General features: G+C 40.3%; 1 protein-coding gene across 3 annotated transcripts in view; it reads left to right on the top strand.

The window, feature by feature from the left end:
* KCMF1 (potassium channel modulatory factor 1) overlaps positions 1-19,742 on the top strand; it is a 45,255-nt gene extending 25,513 nt beyond the window's left edge. For 2 of the 3 annotated variants that reach the window (XM_053370300.1, XM_053370301.1), the window contains exons 2-7: positions 2,655-2,822; positions 8,890-9,029; positions 12,755-12,856; positions 14,565-14,739; positions 15,249-15,531; positions 17,637-19,742. In XM_053370300.1, coding sequence (XP_053226275.1) covers positions 2,655-2,822; positions 8,890-9,029; positions 12,755-12,856; positions 14,565-14,739; positions 15,249-15,531; positions 17,637-17,898 — 1,130 coding nt within the window. In that variant the 3' untranslated portion in view covers positions 17,899-19,742. The remainder of the gene's footprint in view (positions 1-2,654; positions 2,823-8,889; positions 9,030-12,754; positions 12,857-14,564; positions 14,740-15,248; positions 15,532-17,636) is intronic. The other variant, XM_053370302.1, reaches the window with a different exon arrangement.
* Positions 19,743-20,863: the final 1,121 nt, after the last annotated feature.

Raw genomic sequence — 20,863 nt, 5'->3', positions numbered from 1 at the left:
CGGAACAAATTAAGTACATAACCAGAGGTACCACTGTATATCATCAGTACAATAAAATCCAAAAAGCATAATGTGGTATTTTTCCACACTTTTGCTGCTGTTTTGATTCCCTTGGGTTATTTCAGGTGTCTTTTGTGGCCTTTGAAAAGTGGAAGCAATTAACCATTCTGAAAAGAAAGGATCAAAAGGAGCACCGGAAACTGCACAAGGTTCCTTCAGGACTCCCCCAATCAGAGCCCTGCAAAAAAAATTGGGGGGGGGGGCGCTCTTGTAAAGGAATCCAATTAAGTAAACACTGCTCCAGAGCTTTTAATTACAGAATTGAAATACTGTGATATTGTATATTGTTGTTCTGACACAAACATTATTTACACCTTCATTATAAGAAAGCTTATATCATTTTGTTAAGAAAGCAAATCCCTTTAAGTTCACCTTAACATTTCTAGACGATACCAAAAGAAACAGCAGCCTTTTAAATTTGGACACTGAACGTTAGCGGCTGAAAAACGTTGAAAACATCTTAGGAAAGTAGTCTGTTCCGTCATTTAAAATTAGAATGAGCCATTTTTATCTTTATCCTTCTACCCTCCAGTGGCATAGCTTTCAGTGGTTCTGTCCTATTTCTATTGGCAATCTAAATCTGTTGGGGAAGCAAAAGTGTTTGTGGGGATTGGGGAGACAGAAAACACCTCGGCTGAAGTTCAAGGGCGCATGGTCATAGAGCGACGTTGGAAATTGGGTCAGCGTTCTGGAAATCCAAAGAGAGGTGGTTTTATTGCTGATAAATGGAGTCCTTGTATGTTGATTGAGGCCTGCCATTTAGTTGGAGGACTGTTGGCTGAAAGTGTGGGTGTGATTTTTGTTAGGAAAGCAGTTCTATTGTATTGTCACTGGTGCACATTCATATTTCACTTATCAATAATTTACTAGGGCTGGCAACGTTGGGGGGGGCATGTCCTCATTACTGTTGTTCATCCAGGTAGTCTGAAAGACGAAAATGCATGGTGCATTCTTGGTACAAGCTCACTGCATAGCAAGTTGCTATATTTTCTCAGCCTCGGTGCTCCCTGCCCTGCGCCGAATTGTGTGGTCTATGTTACAGTGTTGCTGTAAGCGCTATTTCGAGTACCTTGATTTGTAATAAGTGATCCGTGGCAATACTGCCCTTGTGAAGGCTGTGAGCTGGTGTCTGCCAGTTAAGTGTGAGAGTCATTGTAGAAATACAGAACCAGCTGCCAGGGTCTTCTGAAAAATAGTTGTGGTTTTGAGAGATTGGCGTGGATTCAAGCGAGGTACTGCTCACGATCTTTGCTCTAGATCTGTAACTGAAAGAGAACGTTCAGTTCTCTTTGAACTTTTGCATGGCAATTACAGACAGGCAATTGTGCAATTACTATAAATTAGAAGCTTGAGATTATGATTTTACTAGGTATCTTAAAACATACCTAGAAACATTTTAAAGTTGGTTAAATGTTATGTGGCACTTAACAGATACATAAATAAGATTCCTATTCATGCAAACTTCTAAATAAAAAGTGGGAAGGTTATTACACTGTGTAGTTATGGGTTGTTGTTTTTTGCAAATTGTTATCTTTAGGATTATACGTATGTTGAGTTGGATCAGGATATACTCTTGTGCAAATATAAGAGCAAACAGAATAACTTACTCTGTTTGGTCAATGGGAATCTGCTCGAGCAGTAGATCCACCTTAAGGACAAAGTGGGGGAAAGTGATTTTTGCAGATTTGCCCCTAGCACCATCTCCCATGCTCTTCTTCTAGAGCTGCTTTCAAAGGGCCGTAGGTGAATGAGAAATTGGTGAAAGTCTTCTTACCCTTCCTCCAGCAGAGTGTTTCAGGAACAGTATTATCCCTGGAAAGTCTGCATCCAAATCCTTGCTGCAGAAACATTGCAGGATGTGAAGAAAATTTGTATGGTAGAGCGAGGAGCTCTCTGGAATGTTCAGCTGCACCTGTTGTGGGTTACTGTGGGTTTTGAAAGGGAAGATGAATGATTTTTCTGTGTTTTATCTGACATGTTGACGGAAGAATAACTTGTTGCTACTTGGGTAACAAGGACTAATAGAGTGGTTGTGTGGTTGTGTCAGATGAAAGATGTGGAGTTGAAAATTTCCTTCTACCATATTCTTCTGTTGAAAAGTTTCTCCTTTTAGAAACTCATTATTTCATTTTGTTATTGACCATTCTTCTGTATTAACACATTGCAAGTCAACTGAAGTGGGCACAATAGTAGTTATAGTTAAACTCAAAGTTACAATTAACTTTTAGGTGACTATTACTAGGAAGCACAGATATTTATCTACACAGCTCTTCAAGCATGCTACAATTAGTATGTTAATGATATCTAGTGATTTTCATAATTTGAGTTCTTGTTTTCAGGGTTAATCAAGAAGATATTCACTAAGCAACCCAAATGTTTCTTTCACATAACTGCAATAACTACACCCAAATTTGTTGTTTGTTTGTCCAGTTTATAGCCCACCTTTCTTTCCCAATAGAAACTATGTGGCTAACATGAAACACTTAACAGTGGAGTTAAATTAATTTTAAAAGTTGTAGGTATTACTAGGTTCACTACTTTACATTTAAATATAGTATAATGTATAGTTAATAACCATTTCTTTTTGTTTGTAGGTGTCAGCTGCGATGCATGTTTAAAAGGAAATTTCCGAGGTCGCAGATACAAGTGTTTAATTTGCTACGATTACGATCTGTGTGCATCTTGTTATGAAAGTGGTGCAACGACGACAAGGCATACAACTGACCATCCAATGCAGTGCATACTAACAAGGGTAGATTTTGGTAAGTGATTCTTGGGGTTTTTTTGGTCACAATACATATATCGTGATTTTTATATAACTTAGGATGTTTCCGAAACTAACCTTGCTCTTTTCAGATGGGATATGTATACATTATTTTGTTTTGCTTTTACTTTTCTTCATTTAGTTTTGATTTCATTTAATATGAGCACTATTCAAACAAGCACTGCACAGGGAATTTAAAAAAGTTAAGCCTCTTGCTGACACTTTATGATTTTTAGCCTCCCATCCAATCAATGTTTACTTGGGAGTGAAGCCTAACTGGACTCAGTGAGACTTCTGAGTCAACTTGCATAGAATTGGATTTTGTGTATAAGAAGAAACAGGAAGATGGGAAGGGATATTCAATTATTTAAAAAGCACATGAGAATTTTCATAAACATGAATAATCAAATACAGGTTAATTCCTTTTTATTGTTGCTGTTCATCAGTGGTTTGTTTTGTTTTATTTTGTTGAACCCGGAATTAGAAGGAAAAACAAGTTAATTCCTTAGCCTTTCAAGAGGAAGTAGTAGTGTGGCAAGTGGAAGTAGAATGCAAATTGTAAATACAGAATTCAAAGTGTAGGGAGATGTGAGAGCGAGAGAAAACATTTCAAAAATGAATTGCTACCTTTCCCCAGAAAAGCGAAGGTATAAACCAGTGCAATATGGCTATTCTCATTTTAGTGGTACAGAACTTCAAATATTAAATTCCAATAATATATATATGAAAAGCCCACAGCATAATCAGAGCAGAGTAAAAGTGGCCAGCATTCCATCAAAAACAACAAGTTGTTCCATTTTGGTGGTCAAAACATGTGTTTGCTCAGCTGGTGTGTGTTTTGACCACCAAAATGGAATTAGATGTCTAATTTGTAACTGTTTCTTATTCGTTTTCTCTTTCTCTCTTTCTCTCTCTCTCTTGTGGCCACTGCACTACACCTTTTGACTTTCATACATAACATATTCACTTGCTTAAACCATGTAATTTTGCCTTACTAAACACACTACAGGTTTGGGCAGCCTCTGTAGCTTCAGTGCACCTTACTCATTTCTTGTATCTCCTTGGGACATACCGCTACCTGGGTTATAATGGTGCTACGGGAGTGTAGCTATAAAATACCTTCCAGTGATGTAAGCAGGTTCTCTTTTACTAATTTTATAGACCTCTCTTACCTTGAGGTTCTATGACTTTATCATTGTTGAAAAGTTATTTTTAATATCTATGATCAAAATTTATTTGTTAGAAGCATTTTAAACTCCGTTCTTCAGCCTGAGATAAGACTTCTTTGAGGCCAATATTTTGTTTTGAAGTGGTATTCAAACAGAGGGGGGGCATATTAGCTCTCCAGACAAGTACCAGAGCCTATATTTAGCAGAATACTGCTGCCAGTGTATGTGGTTGTACGTCTATCAAGTACAGGTTTGTTTATAGTGTGGTTTACCTGCCTCCTCTCAAGCTTGTTTGGTGATTTGACAAAAATCGGAGAGCTGCAGTTAACTCATTCACACATTACAGTGTTTCCTCCTCATCCACTTAAGAAGTAATGTTTGTCTGCTGTATTCCAGGTTCAACATACAGCCCTTAGCTTGTCCTGTCCCTATTCTCTGAGTGAAGTTGCAGGAAGTCCAGCCAGAAATTTCCCTCAATTTATTCCCTCCCTTCTGCCTGTCCATTCCTCAGCCAGGCTTTCTGTCAAATCTTTGGGAGAAAAGGATCTGTGAAAGAGCCTGTGTGGTGTCAAGCAGGGAACTGGGGAGACCCAGGTCCAAGTTTCTACCGCACTGTCAAGCTCATTGGCTACTTCACAGCTTGTTGCAAGGATAAGATGGGGTTGAGGGAAAATCTAAAGGCTCATATGTGTTTATTTCAAGAAAATGGGTTCATCCTGGAAGTGTGGATGTTGTTGCATGTCAGGGTTCCAGTCATGGAATATCTGTAATTGCCTCAATGGATAGGATGGTTTGCATAGTAAATCCCCACAACCCGTGCCAGTACAGGGAAGTGTATTGTTGGTATGGTGCCTTTTATTATAGAAGAGTCTGCACAGGACATAGATTACAGATGGTAACTATATGCACAACCAGCAGAGGGTTGTGATTGTGCCGGGCTGTGCGTTGAGAAGAACTATGCTGCTTCTGCAGCGCTGTGCAGCAGAAGCACAAGGGGAGATGTGGCAAAGTATGAGTTATGAATCAGGCCTGAGTGGAACTAACTTGCTGTTTACAGACCAGCTCATATCCTGTTCTGCTTTCTGGTTTGTTTGCTGTAGTGTAGAAAAGGACTTCTGGAGCTGCAAACTTCTTGCAGAAAAAGAGGAGGCCAAGTTTCACTTTGTAAAATGTGACTAATGTCTACTGTGGCTTATAATTTTTCCCGTGTTACATTTTGTTCAGACATGTGTCACTGGAAGGCCTGAGTATACTGCACCTTTCCCGCTATATTGGCATATCATTTTGCTTTGCATTTCATTTTAAAAGAAGATTCAGGAGTGAGGAGCAGGAACAATTCATAAACACAAAGGAACAGGCGGCTCTTTGCATTTCCTTCTCTTTGATGAACCAACCCTTTTTTAAATTGTTTATTTTTAATTCAGTGGTGGGTATGCATGTGTTTTTTTAAAGAGAAAAGAACAAAACAACAATACGCATCTTGGGTATATAAAAGAAAAAAATGGCATCATATATATATATATATATATATATATATATATATATATATAGGCACATTTAGATTAAAATAATGAAAGAGCGTTAACAGATTCTAACTAAGAAAGAAAAATTGGGTAAGTCATGGATAAGGTAAACAAATGGGGGAAATACTAAAACTGCTTTCAGATAAATAATTTGTGGGGACTATATTGAGCTTGGACGATTCTGAGATATGTAATAAAATTACAACAAATATCCACATAATCCTCAGGCTCTGCATTTTCCTGCAGCATACACCACTGATGAGCAATTTTTTCCATGACTGCAGCATGTACAACCCTTTTGAGCCAGTTATTGATTGTAAAATTTGAAACCATCTTTCCATCCCTGGGCCCACAGCAGGGCAGGTTTCCGCTACCAGATAAAGGACAAATGGTTTTAATGTTGCTGAGGAGTTGTTGCTTTAAAACGTAGAGAGGAGGTGCCGAGCTTGAACTGGCTGGACTACGTTACCAATAATGTTGCTAATTCCCCCATAACTGCAACGCAGAACTGACTCTTTGCATTTCCTTCCCTCTGATGAAACAACCTTTTTTATGCTAGTAGGGTCTAGCATAACCCTATAATCAAGTGAGGTCTAATGAATATCCCAGAAAACTATATCCATGGCAATAAGCTAACAAGCTCCCTACGCCACCTTGTAGTCAACCAATATTTTCTTAAATGAAAATCTACTGAATACTTCTATCCCACTTTTAAATATGGGTTCTCAGAGCTGCTTGTGAAAGAAAAATAAAACACTATGAATAAGTATCAAATGAAAACAAATAGCATAAAATGGAACAGGCCCATCAAAGCCAGCAGTTAAGTGCCTCAGCAAATTGATTCACCTGCAGGGTTGACTTGCTTCAGCCTGGAGTTCTACTGGCAAGCACCATGCTGCTGTCAGGAGGACACCACTCCCCACCCCCCAAAAAACCCCCACCACAAATCACCACTAGCTTTATCTATGGTGTTATGGATACATTGTGATGCCTGGATTGCAGTGTGAAACTTAAGATTTGCCCTATTCGGACATGGATTCCAGAGGTTTCTGGCTAGTGTCTCGGATGACTGTTGCAAATAGCTAAACCAGAACATCATTTACAGAAACAGCGGTAATGGTACCAAAAGCTTTTCTCTGCAGACCAAAACTGATTGGCAGGCTACGTGTACTCTTAAAAACTCTTCATGCTCCTACAGAGATTAAAATCCTTTATAGTGAGAAATACATGTACAGAGGTACCTCTTCTATATTCTAGACCCTACTATCATAAAAAAGGTTGTTTCATCAGAGAGAAGGAATTGCAAAGAATCAGTTCTGGGTTGCAGTTCTGGGGGAAATTAGCAACATTATTGGTAACGTAGTCCAGCTAGTACTTAATTCATTCCGGAGGTCCGTTCTTAACCTGAAACTGTTCTTAACCTGAAGCACCACTTTAGCTAATGGGGCTTCCCACTGCTGCCGCGCCCCCAGAGCACAATTTCTGTTCTCATCCTGAAGCAAAGTTCTTAACCCGAGGTACTATTTCTGGGTTAACGGAGTCTGTAACCTGAAGCGTATGTAACCCGAGGTACCACTGTATTACAAAAAGTGATGGTTCTTCAGTAGATTTTCATTTAAGAAAATATTGGTTGACTACAAGGTGGCGTAGGGAGCTTGTTAGCTTATTGCCATGGATATAGTTTTCTGGGATATTCATTAGACCTCACTTGAAAACCGTATTAATGTCACTTATGTGGCCTCATTAAAATCTGCTTAAGTGCTAGAGTAGAGATATACAGAGCAAGCTTTCTTAAGTACTGTCCTATTTCTGTTGGTTTCTGTGGGACCAAGTAGCAGTCTGTATTCCCGAGTGATGTTCTTGCTCTTCTTCAAGTTCACATAAGCATCATTTGTGAATTTTCATAGCTTGGTACGTACAACAGCATTCAAGGATGTTTTCTGTTTTGTATGTTTGAGGAAGAATAGCTGTACTTGGATATTTTACCCAACCTTTCTTGTATTCACTGTGGGGAGAGTGGGATCATCCAGCTTCAAGCGTTCCGTGTTGCTTTAATGTTTGCATTGTGCAGTTATAACATTTGTTCCCTGTTGAGAAGAGGGGTCAGCAAATCAGAATCCAACATCTGGGACCTGCATTCTGTCCCTACAGCCTGTCTCATTCCTGAAGCAAACCTTTCCCGAGGACTGCATTTAAACACTGGTGGTGTCGATGTTAATCTTGGTTTCAGATCCTGGTTAAAGGGAATTGTTGGTTAGTTCTAACTAGTGCTGACAGATTCCTTCAGCATAGTTAAGACATGGAGAATAGGTGGCAGTTTTTCAAGGGAGGCAGCACATATATCTAGTAGAGGTTATGTCTGTCATTATCGTAGAATCGGAAGGGATCACCAGGGTCATCTAGTCCAACCCCCTGCAATGCAGGAATCTTTTATAACCCACAACCCTGAGATCGATTCTCCTGCTCTACTGGCTGAGCCCAGTCTGCCAAGTGCACTGCTGCTGCTGCTACTCATGGTATATTCATTCAATGTGGGACTTCTGCGGGAACAAAGAAAATGCTTCTGCTTTCAATGGGGAAATAACATTTTCCTTGCATAAACACATGTCAAGTAAGGCTTTATTGCCATTCTACAGTTGTGGTGGTGGAGAGCAGCAGTTTGTGCTTCTGCTTGTATATTTGTTTGGGGTTGCTTGGTTTTGTGACCACTTTCTTGTGAGTCCTGGTGAACAAACTCCTACTGGCTACAAATGCAGCAGAGGAGAACTGGATCTGGTGTTTGAGCTTTTCTTGTTTAAAGAACTAATGATGTATATTATTCTGTAAGATGCCTTAGTGGTTGGTGACACTGGTTTGTTTTCAGATGTGAAAATATTAACACACTTAGCACTTCTAAGCATAGTATTATTAGGATTACTTTGTGTAGGAAAATGCCATTAGCCTTGTAGATTCTTTCTCAGTTCTGAATAATAATAATAATAATAATAATAATAATAATAATAATAATAGATTATGTGGCTAACAAAACACAAAACGAAAATCCTTTACTGTGAGAGATGGTTAATCGTGTTCAATTGGGTGTGCAGAACAACTTGTGTAAGCACAATAGAACTTCCCCCTCCCCAAAATCTGCTCTGGAGAGTTGGGGGGCAAACCCAGAGCAAATTTGGGGGCTGCAGGGGGAAGAAAGAGAGGGAATGTTGTGTTGTACTCATGGAAGTTCCACACATACTGTGAATTAGTTGGATGCAACTCTTCTTAATTGAATTGTACATTAGACTGTATGTTTGAGTTAAGTTTGGTGTGTCCTGTATTTGTAACAATGATCATTTTTTATGAATGGAATTCTCACTTATCTTATTTTTTTTTCCAGATTTGTACTATGGTGGAGAAGCTTTCTCTGTAGAGCAGCCACAGTCTTTTACTTGTCCTTATTGTGGAAAAATGGGGTATACGGAAACATCTCTTCAAGAACACGTTACTTCAGAACATGCAGAAACATCAACAGAAGTGGTAAGCACAGTCAGCCTTGCTTCTGAATAACAGCAACAATAACTTGAACTTGAAGTTCTGCCTATCGTGAAAATTAGTTACAATGTATAAATACTAATTTAATATTAAAAGTTGCAGGAGATCACTTACCAATGTCTTTTTCCCCATTGACAATTTAATTTTCCCCTGGAAAATCCTCCCATGGAAAATAATGCAGACTTTACCTTGAGAATGCTTTGTACCATATCTGAGCAAATGCAGTTGCCCTTTCTCCATTCTGAATGCAAGGCCATGCCATTTACACTTGGAGGAAAAGTGTGACCAAAATGCTTTAAAAGAGAATCAAGCGAATTCATGGAGCAGAGGGCTATTGAGGGCTAGTAGCCAGGATAGCTGTGGTCTGCCTCCATAGCTGGTGGCAGCAGAGCTTTTGAATATCAGTTGCTGGAAACCACAGGAGGGGATAGTGCTCTTGCGCTTGAATCCTGGGGACTGATTTCCCACAGGCATGAGTTCGGCCACTGAGAGAACAGGATGCTGGATTAGATGGGCCACCGGCCTGATACAGCAGGCTCTTCCTATTTTCATTGTTTAGAATAAAATACCCAACACTGGAAAGAAACACTTCAGCCAAATATCTATCTTTAGGGTGTTCAGAGACCTTCACGTACATTATCTCAATAATCCTTACAACTGCCCTTTAAGGTAGACCAGTATTACTACCCATGCATTGCCAGAGGCAGCCCATCAAGCTCATTTGAGCCAGAGACTTGCTGGCTTGTAGCTCATACTCTTACCTATGCAATATGCTAGTTTCAGAGGATAGCATTCATGGGAGAATATTCAAAAATACTTTGGGGGGGCATCGGAGGAAACCTGGTTCTCTCATTTTCTATGCACTGGTTACAGTAAGATCCCTGTTCTTTTGTTAACATCGCAAGCTTGAGCTTAGTAGGGTGCAGTTTCACTTTTACCTAGGTAAAGGCACCTGTATAGTGTTGCCATTGAATCAGCATATTCTGAGTCCATCAGCCTGTGGACAGTTTAGTGGTTGGAGAATAAAACAAATTTTGCTTCCAAGTGCAGGGTTAAATAAGAAATTTGGTGCTGAAATTTGCTAGTTTTCAGTTAAATAATGTTCAGCTGATTCATCATTTTCCTTTTAATTGATTATGTGTAACTAAATATGCACATTATCAAAACCTCCATGTGCTGGCTTGAAATACTGGATGAAGAACATCTGTTCCATTATTGTCCTTATAGCAAGGTGTTCCAAATATGTAACCAAGCACACCTTTCTGCAGTTGAGGTGTTTGTATACCTTCTTGAAAGGCTCAGTTAATACTCAGAGTTCAAGCTTTCATTGACTAATCTACCAATTAAACCTTGCAGCACTGATCTTACAATTCAGCCTGTAACATAGTTTGGATTGATTCCACAGGGTGGCAGTAATGTTTCATAGATGTGAAATACTATACCAGTCTGAATGGTGATGATAGTGCTTAGCAAAGTGCTCCATTCTTCCTGGTATCCCAGGCATTGCTCTTGAGAGTTTTCTGTGCAATGCCGTAGGGAGGTAGGCTTATTCCAGAAGTAATCAGAGGATCCATAATCCTGTCTCATTCACTTAGAAGTCTCTCTGTCTCTGCAAATGTGGCAGGTTGCTTGCAGGCAGCTCTTAAGGTTTTTCCCCCATGCTCCAAACTGGTGACTTAGCAAAGGCAGTTCAGGTAACAGCAAAAGAGAAGACTGGAAGGGGCAAAGGTGCCTGAGCACTGCCTAACAAAATCAGAACTTGTATATAGGTTTATTTAAAATTGTATTCATCAGATTTGATGCACCAATAGGTGTGGCACAGAAAAGCTTTGAAGTCTTCTATGTTTTGGTCTCCTGGACAAACTCACACAGGATTATCTGTCATTTATAAAAATGCTTGGGTTTAAAGAGACTCTGCATAAAGGGATGGAAGAATTATTGGGAAGCAAAACTTTGTATGTGTCGATGCATGTTCTTGCATAGTCAGATAAGTCTGCATTTTGTGTTCACTTTGCTTCTCATTATTGAAAGCAGAATGGCACAAGAAGACACAGCAAGCTTAAAAATAGGGAGACATGGCTGAAGTTGTTTCCCGTCCCTTTAGTAAAATGATTGAGCTAAATCAAATCACTCATATTTATTGAAACACAAGTGCTGTTAAATCTTCCCTTTGTAATCGTTTGTTTTCTGTCTAAAGTGGCTGCTGTGTGCCATGTTTCTAATTATTATTGCAATTCTTTTATGTATTGCTTTTTGAACCACTGAATCAAGGCAATTTGCACTTTAATTAAAAACAGTTAAAAACACAAAAAAGAACAGATGCCTTTAAAACAGTACTAAAACTTTTAACAAATGGACACTCGTGGTAAACACCCATATATCCATCTGGGAAATATATTTGATGTTGCATCTGCTTTGTGGTTTTGTTTGTTTTTTGCACAAGTCCTACTTTCAGTACTTTTATCTGGCCTGAAAATAACCTCTTGGCTGGGGTAATAATTGTTTTCAGACAAGACAGCCCTGTGTTTAGTATTGTCCTGTAATACTAGTACAAGTGGTAGGTGATCTGCTTTTGTTCTCATCTCCTGGAAAGGAGAAACAGCTTCTGTGTGCTTCCTCCAGAATGAAGATCCTCTGCTTTCAAGGCTGCTTACTAGGCTTTCTGTTTCTCTGCCTTTCTAGAGAGGAGGGGGGCGGGTTTGAGTGCAAACCTCCAGAATGAAGCTCTCTCATACAGAATTCTGTTTGGAAGGATGTGCCCCAGTTGCCTGGACTGACCCTATATTTCTTTCCTCCTCTTTCTCAGTAGCAGAGCATTAGGGACAAAAAGTAGTTCTGTTAGGGAGAGATGGCTAGAGAATCAGTCCAAGCAGGCCCCCTCCCCTGGAGTTTGCCAGGATAAACTAGGTGGAGCTGATGAACTACTTCTTCTCTAGCAAGGAAGAATACGGTGGTACCTCTGGTTGCGAGTGGAATCCGTTCCGGAGGCCCGTTCGCAACATGAAAAGAACGCAACCCGCAGTGGTGTGTCTGCACACGTGCGGGTTGCGATTTGCCACTTCTGCACATGTGCTTGACATCATTTTGTGCGTCTGCGCGAGCGGAGAAACCTGGAAGCAACCCTTTCCGGTACTTCGGGGTTGCCGCGGGACGTAACCTGAAAGAACATAACATGAGGCGGATGTAACATGAGGTATGACTGTATACCAGCCCGCACTCTGTCTCCATAGCAGTGCCATGGAAGCTCCCTGCAGACGGCAGTTCTTTTTGCCTTCTTTTAGACACAAAGTCCTCCATATTACGTCTGGGGGAGTCAAAAAAGAAGCAGTTGCTTTAAGAGCCGTGGTTTGTGAAGAAACTATGAAGTACCAAGGACAGTTGCTCATCTTGGCTCTTGCCTGTCCAGGAGCATGAAAGGCACAGGGCTGTACCTGTTTGTATGATAGCAGCTCCTTCCTGTTTGTACTGGCAGCAAGGAGGGGAGCAGTGCTCAGGCGACAGTCAGGTGAATGAATCTGGTTGGGGGCTTTCACTGACTTCCTGATTATTTGGAAGGCTGGTCTTGAGAATCATTATGAACTGGAGGGTGAGTTGTATGAGGGCTACCGTTTTCTCAGCATGAGATAGTAGCTTCTGTTCAGCGTGTTGGTCTTTTTTTTTTTTTGGCCTTGAAGACACTTGCTCATATGGCCTTTCTTCTGTCATTACAGATTTGTCCGATATGTGCAGCATTACCAGGAGGAGATCCCAATCATGTTACGGATGACTTTGCAGCTCATCTTACACTGGAACATAGAGCTCCAAGAGATTTAATATCCTTGCCTAAGTCAAGAAGCAGCAACTGAAGAATTTTTGCCTTCTATACTAATAGCCACCCATGTTGATTCTGAAATAGGTGCTTTTGTTAGCGTGTTACATAGTTTTCTTTGAATAGCTAGATAAGCAAAAGAAACTCTGCTTGGAGCACTTCATGTTAATTGCACCACTATTGGCTAGTATAAACTGATAGGATTTATTTTCCTTTCTTTTGAGGAAAGATTTGAAAGAAATACTTTTTCTCTGAGCAAGTAACCTCTCCTCAAGCTTTGGGAATGCTCCAAGAAAGAGTTCAGAAGAATACATTCCTGTAGCTTGTAATTCTGTTGGCATGTTGCCTCTGAGACTGTATTTTCTTGATTTGCTTTATTATAGTTCTATGCCGCTTTTCATTCAGATATATCCCAAAGTGGCTTACAAACAATAAATGACAATAACATGACAAAACATCACAAATACAGCACAAATTATATAGAATAATTTACAAATCCTCAGTGAAACAATTACAATCTATAAAATACTATTAACAAAGCAACAACTAAAAAACAAAGGTAAACATCACAATTAATGCAAAAATATATGATTTAACAAATACACACTCCCCACCCCCATGACTGATAATCTTTTACTGTATTCAGCTCATTAAAATACACATACCCATAATACCCAGGTGAGCAACTCCCTTCTGAAGGTTCCTTGGGTTGGAACTGGGGCAACGTGGGTGACACTAGCCACCCCCTGATAGCAAACAAAGTCTCCCCCCCCTCACAGTTCTTCCTCTGGATTTGACGTTTGCTGTGCATTGCCCTGCTCTTTGCATCTATAATGCTGATATTGTGCAAAATTGTTTTTAATACACCCAGTGTGGTTTTTTTTAGATAAGGGGATCTGAAGATAGAAATGCAACTGCTGGGTTAATTTTATGACCTTGCTAGTTATTGGGGTTGTGCTTGGTTCACACCAAGCTAAGCTTGAGAAGACACAAAATAGCAGTGGTTCCCAATTGGGAATTGCCTAACCCACCCAGGGGGTCAGTGGCACCATTCACATAACAAAAACTACCTTGGAGATAATCAAAATTTTCCAAAGTAGGGAGTGTCCATGGCTTGACTTTTAAATAACAAGAAATCCATGATACTTAGCTAATTGGGAACCACTGTCTTATAGCATTGGGGGCAGGCAAGCTGGAGCATGCCTCTAACTCTAGCAGAGCAGCGCACCCCAAATTCAACACAGTTGGGATGCCAGCGGCATACTAAGCAGAGTCTGCATACTTGGTGCATCTGCTTTATGTGGCCATAATTGTGTCGAATAATTGGGCCCTTTCACCAAGTCTGGTGTTCCATTCCTCCCATGCGAGTCATGCAATGGGGAGGCAAATTGCTGTGTCTGCTCTTCAGATGCCATGATTGCAGCACTAGGCTTGGGAGGAGAGATTTAGGGCTCTCAGCCCAGCGCTGGCCACGAGAGTGGTGTGTTCCAATTAACAAGAGCTGAGGCAGGGAGGTGTGTTTGCATACAGTATGGATGCCTGGTGAGTGTAGTGCACGGGCCTTGGAGGGCTGGCTAGCCTTGAATTGTGGCCATTTCTCCTCTAAACTAAGAAGGAAGCTTTGCTCCTGTTCTTTACAAGTCCATTGTCTTAGTGGCTAAGGCGTTCCTGTTTGCATGTTGACACTTTCCTTCCCTTAACTCATTGCTTACGACGAATCCAGTGGTGTTCGGCATGTACGTAGAATGTTTCACCCAGGCCGGGGTTTGGGTGGCCCTCGCGCACGTAGATCCAACATGCACTTTACTAGCAGTTCCACTGGTGGTTTTTCATCTTCGCAGAGTTCATATTCTCCAAGCAATAGGGAAGCCATGGATCCTATAGCTGGTAAGATTTGTGAACATTTACATATCCCTTTGTATTTTTGTGCACTTGCATGATTTAAATTCTTCCACCTCGCCCCCCAAAAGCAGGAATATCTGTTGTTCAATTTTATCTCTGTTCCCTCTAGAATAGTCTTCAGCGAATCATAGCTTTAAACATCCACATGGATGTTTACATTTTTAAGAAGTTGCTGCAATGATGAACTATTTGGGCTGGCTGAGAGTTTTAAGGAACTGCTTTGAGCAATAATTCCAGCCACTTCAAAAGTATCCTCAGGGCTTGTTGAATGTACTACTGTGCTGTTAAAACACTAATGATGTGTCAGGGTAGGGGATCATTGGGGCTGCATTTTAGGGACTATTGAGTATACCTTCGTCTGTTTTACCTTGTAGTAGCAAAATGGGAAGCTTATGGAATAGATACTGTGGGAGAGTGAGGTGGTAGTGGCAGAGGACTGTTCGGTTACATTAGATTTCACTCTTAATTCCCGAATCCTTTTTTTATATTGGCAGAGCTTTTATCTCAGTTGTCCGGTGTGAGGCGTTCTGCAGGGGGACAGCTCAATTCCTCTGGCCCTTCCGCGTCTCAGTTGCAGCAACTGCAGATGCAACTGCAGTTAGAACGGCAGCATGCACAGGCGGCACGGCAACAACTGGAGACTGCACGTAACGCGACAAGGCGCGCCAACACTAGCGGCGTCACCACCACTATTACACAATCCACAGCAACAACCAACACATCCAACACAGAAAACAGTCAGCAGGCTATCCAGAACTCTCAGTTCCTCCTTACAAGGTAACTCGTTCTAGAGGGTCGGAATTGCAATTATTGGTTCTGAATCACTCCAGGAATTCAGCCCTGCTTTTGAAATTTGTGTATTTTGATGGCATGTTCCTCCTTCCCACAAACTGCTTTTTAGCCACCTCCTTCAGCAGTCATTATCTGCAGCCAAGCACACGTAAACTTTCGTGCCTTTTCTGTTACCGCTTGTATCTACTAAAACGAAATTGTTGGCTTAAGTGGCAAAGGGCAGAGAGGGGATAAGAGTTTTAAAGTGGCTCAAACTGCAATTTAGAAGTAGGCTTTGAATACAAGTTTTTCTTCCAATTCGCATTCCTGGAAAAATCAAGAAAATGACTGAGCAATCTGAGGGCTGTTTAATACAGTGCTGTTATGTGTAGATGCACTTCATTATGTTTAACTCTCAATTCCAAGATGCTGGCATATTTTAAAAAATATTATGAATCAAAATATATTACAACAAATTAAATCCTTCATATAAAGGTAAAGGTACCCCTGCCCGTACGGGCCAGTCGTGTCTGACTCTAGGGTTGTGCACCCATCTCACTTAAGAGGCCGGGGGCCAGCGCTGTCCGAAGACACTTCCGGGTCACGTGAAATCCTTCATATACATATGTATAAAATCCTTCATATACATATTCTCAAATCTACGCATTACAAAAATTGTATCTATTGTAAAGTAGAAATACCGAGATAGTAATGGATTAATCAAATATTTCTCTTTAATTCCTCTTTAATTCTCTTTAAACAAAATCTCTATGAGAACTCATAATATAGAACAAAAGGGGACCAATTAATAATGGTCCTCCACTGTAGACTGATTATCATATTTTAAATATTATGTTATTTTTAAATCATTTTCATTTCTTCTGACACCTTCCAAAGACATTATTTTACTGAAGGAGACTGAGTGTGTTGTCAGTATCAAGCTATGGCCAACTTTGCCTTCACAATTTACATTATATGGTAACTTTGAAATTGTTTATAAAGCCTAAAAGGAAAGTTAGATCCTGTAGAACTGGGACTAATAATCATTTGCTTGCCTCGTGTGCCCACTACATATGATTAGCAGCTTCCACTGTCTCCCTACAGCCTGCTTTTTTACCATTAGAAGTCTTAGGTAACCCCAGTGGCGTAAAATACCACATATGGAGTACCATGGCATGGGCCTCTCAAATCTACACAGATATACACAATTGCCATATTTTGAAAAACTTAGCCACATTTTTGAAAAGAGAATTCTTAAGCCACTTTCCCACTTACTCATATTGGCCTCAGTAACTTTGGCCCCTTCAGTTTGGCCCTTCAACTTTGCCTTGCTTACTTCCTCTGTAAGATTATTCTTCCTTCCTCAATTTTATCTTAAGGGATAAAATTATCTTATTCTTTAAAAAAATAGAGAAGGAACCTTGTTTTAAACATCTTGTTTGTTGTGATTCCTTCATTTAAAAAGGTCTCCTTCTTTGCTTACATCTCGGCAACTTTTATACTTTTGATCAGATAAATTCTAAAAGATACCCAATACCATCTTTGGGTCAGAATAATCCCTGTGTGAAGATTCCTGGGAAATAGATTTTAATCTCATCTCCTGAATAGGTTCCTGGGGTCCTCCCTTTGTAGCAGAATGTCACAGCAGCCCTCCATTTTGTTACATTTTCACACAAAAAGTACCAAGGTGGCAAACTATCTGATAGCAGAAGATGGGAAAGTTGAATGGTGTGTGCAGCATACATTCAGCTATCTGAGCAGTAATCCCTCCAGTTACTATGCAGGTTTGCTAAAGTTGTATTACCCTGTGGTAAACCGAGAATTTTTCAGGGGAACTGAATGGGTTCCATAGAAGCAGCATTGGAGCAGTTAAGGTCTCAGAACGCTGGTGGTAGGGACTCCGGATATTGGATATAAGCAAGGAGTGATCACTGGAAGTCTCTGATCATCTCTTTCCCAGTGTAGAAATAAATCAGAGGCATCTTTTCTGAACCCAAGACATCCACAGGTCTTTTCATGATCTTGTAGATTATTAGACACTTGGTGTGTACAGTGCTCCCAAGCCTCAGAATTTTCAGCTATATCCTGTTTTGTCTCTCCTTCTTGTGCAGGTTGAACGATCCCAAGATGTCTGAAGTAGAGCGTCAGTCAATGGAGAGTGAGCGAGCTGACCGCAGCCTGTTTGTTCAAGAGCTTCTGCTGTCCACTTTAATGCGGGAAGAAAGCTCCTCCTCTGATGAGGACGAGCGTGGGGAGGTTGCCGATTTTGGTGCTATGGGCTGTGTAGATATTATGCCTTTAGATGTTGCTTTAGAAAATCTAAATTTAAAAGAGAGTAATAAAGGAAACGAGCCTCCTCCACCTCCTCTTTGATGACATCCCACTTCGCAGACAATGTCCTCTGTGCTGTATTTGCCAATGAAAGTGGACAACAACTATCTTGGGTTTGTTTTGGTGATTGTAATTTCAGGTCTGTCACTCTTGTTACATTGTGTACATTCAAAGGAAGAGAGAAAGATATATATGATAATCATTTCCACTTAAAAATAATTTTTACTTCTAGCAGGTAAATGTAGGTTGCAGATCAGAGGGGAAATCCTCTGTGCCCTGTACTTTTTGACATGCAAAAAGGTTCTCCTAATACTCCACATTCAAACTGAAGAGGAAAAAAAAATGAAATCTCTAATGAAGCTGCTGTGTGTATTTATGAATATTAATGAATAAAAACTGCTTGGATGGTTTACCTTTACTGCATGAGGTTTTTTGCAGCGTGCATGAGTTTTAGTGACCTTGTCATTTAAAAAAATTTAAATACAAGGAGTAAAACTATAAACGACTCCCTCCCCCTCCCCCAAAAGCTTTCCCATTATTCAAAGGTTACAAGGCAAAGAAGTTAATGCTCACTTAGCATTGTGTGGCCATCAAGTAGCTTTTGAATAATGTACGTCTGAACCAGTTTTATTACATGTGCCGTTTGCACATCATGCAAGCTCTGCAGTGGGACAGCTTGTTTCCGGGGTGTGACGTTTTGCTCGGTGTGACCCTTGTGTTGCTCTCTTTAACCACCGCACATCCACGTGGAGTTTCAGCCTGCTTTTTATGCATCTCTAGGAGACACAAAAGTAAGGCCACTGCCAAAATCTTCTGGCAAAGGGGGCTTTTTGTGTGCCCTATAATCAAAATACTTGTTCAACTTTGTTTAAAAGTTTTTTTTCCTTTTTGTGGTTGTTAAAAGAAAACCATTTTCGAACTGTTAAAACATGTTTTATTCAGGTGTAGATTATTCATTTGCTCATTGTCTTAAAAGAAAACAAAAGTTAACCTGGATTATGTTGTCTTAGTTTTAAAAACCTTCACAGTCTCAAATCATATGTTTTTGAGTTATTTATGTATTTGCTACCTAGTTTGCAGAGACTTGTCAGCAACAGGAGAGCTTGAGGAGGTTGACTTCCCAAACTTTTGTCAATATATTACAACTGCATTCTTAATGCTAATTCTAGCACCTTTTTATTTATTATTTCTTGATTTTTTTCCTGGTATAAAAAAAAGTAAAAAGCCTTTTTAATTGAATCATGCCACCTACATGCCTATACTATTAATCCTGTATGTATAAAAATGTACAGTGTTTTTGTGCATAGACTTTCATAATAGCCCCAAGGCAGGGACAGGAGGGTTTTTTTGTTTTGGGGGGGTTGGGGTGGTGGGGAAGGGAATGTAAAGTTAGACTATAAAGACAAAATTGCACACAGCTTCTGATTAAATCTAAACTAGGCTTAGACAATAATCATGTTTCTCTCTGGTTCCCTAACTTTCTTCATCTCTATCTCCCCTCTCTACCCTTTCCACTTCTGCTACATAGCAAGCATCTTAGAATTGCAGACTTGAGCAGGATAGTGGGGTTTTAAAAGGACAGATTCTCATCGAAAATGGGAAAAAGCCCCACCCACTGGTTTTTAGTTTCTGACTCCAGTTATTTCTATATAAAATACAGTACTAGATTTGGTTCTTCTTCCTTTTTTTAGTCTCTGCAACAGAATGTTCTAAGGGGGAATTTTACAGCAGCCCTCTGGTTATCTTGGGAGTTTAACCCAGCTAGGGATTTTTTTTTTTTTAATTGTTGAGGATTTTCAAAACCAGTTTTCAAGCTGTAGTCTTTTCAAACACACCTGCACATTACAATAAGACACGCAGTTCAATAAAGCATTTTCAAGACTGTTGTTCAGTTGGTTCTTCTTTGGTGTTGGCGTGTTATCCAGACACATTGATGCCAGGCATTCTTTTTTCAGTGGTATTTTAATAAGACCCACACTGGGGAAGTTCTTGGCTCATAAGATGACATTGTTGTTTTTTTGAGTTTGTTTTGTTGTAAAATGTAAATCTCCAGTATCCGTTATGTGTTGGGGCATCTGCGGCAGAAGTACGGGTTTGAGACTGTGCCGAACTTGGGCACCCACAGCATTCCCTCACCAGCTGATAAAGACAGATCCAGTCTCTAAAGCCTCAACTACTGTGAACTCCCCAGAGTGCAAAGGTGTGTTACATTTCAGTTTTTCCAGGCTTTGTTAGATGTTTGCTGGCATCCTGCTCTTCAATTATGCTGGCAGTGTCACTACCAATCAACACAATTCAGCACATCAAAGCAGATGGCTATCACAGAAGTAGACTAAAATTAGATTCAGTTAATGGTTATCAGTGACTGACAATTTTGTTCTTAAAAAAACATTTTTGGCAGGAAAAGGACAGAAGTGTGGGCACCAACCCAAGCATTTCTGGGGACAGCAGTCCAGAGATGGACAGCTGCACCCACAAAGGCCTTCACCACTCACCTAACTGAACAGGTTTGTGGGGGAGCCAAGGCACTTTCAACACCTCTGTGAAACTTGCAAGTAGGTGTATAGATTCCGATGCTGAGAATACAATTGTCGTGACACTGCACTTCTCAGTAATGCATTTCAGGCATTGTATGTGAACATTTTTGGGGACCTTCCAACCTACCTTCAATATTGGGATTAGCTCCACATTTCTGAGAGGTTCTTGGTGAATGGGTCATGTGCCATTTTTTGCTTGGATGCACTGCTAAGTGCTGCTTGTTCCTGGTGCTAAGCTTCCTTCACGGTACAGGACAGTGGCCAAAATAATGTGCTAAAGTTGTCCATTGGGTGCTGATTCCCTTCCAATGTTTTATGTACTGTTTTGAGATCTTTAAAAAGGTATAAAAGTCACGTCACAGGTTCACCAGTGGCAGTGCCTAGACGGTGAAATGTATATATACCTTTCTGAGCTGGCTGCAGGTAGGGGGCCTTTTTGCCAGCACAACAGCATCACATTTTGCTTCCCC

Source organism: Podarcis raffonei, chromosome 17, assembly GCF_027172205.1.
Source record: "Podarcis raffonei isolate rPodRaf1 chromosome 17, rPodRaf1.pri, whole genome shotgun sequence".
NCBI lineage: Eukaryota > Metazoa > Chordata > Lepidosauria > Squamata > Lacertidae > Podarcis > Podarcis raffonei.
Note: the sequence above shows the minus strand (reverse complement) of the source record. Positions and strands in the feature narration are given on the sequence as shown.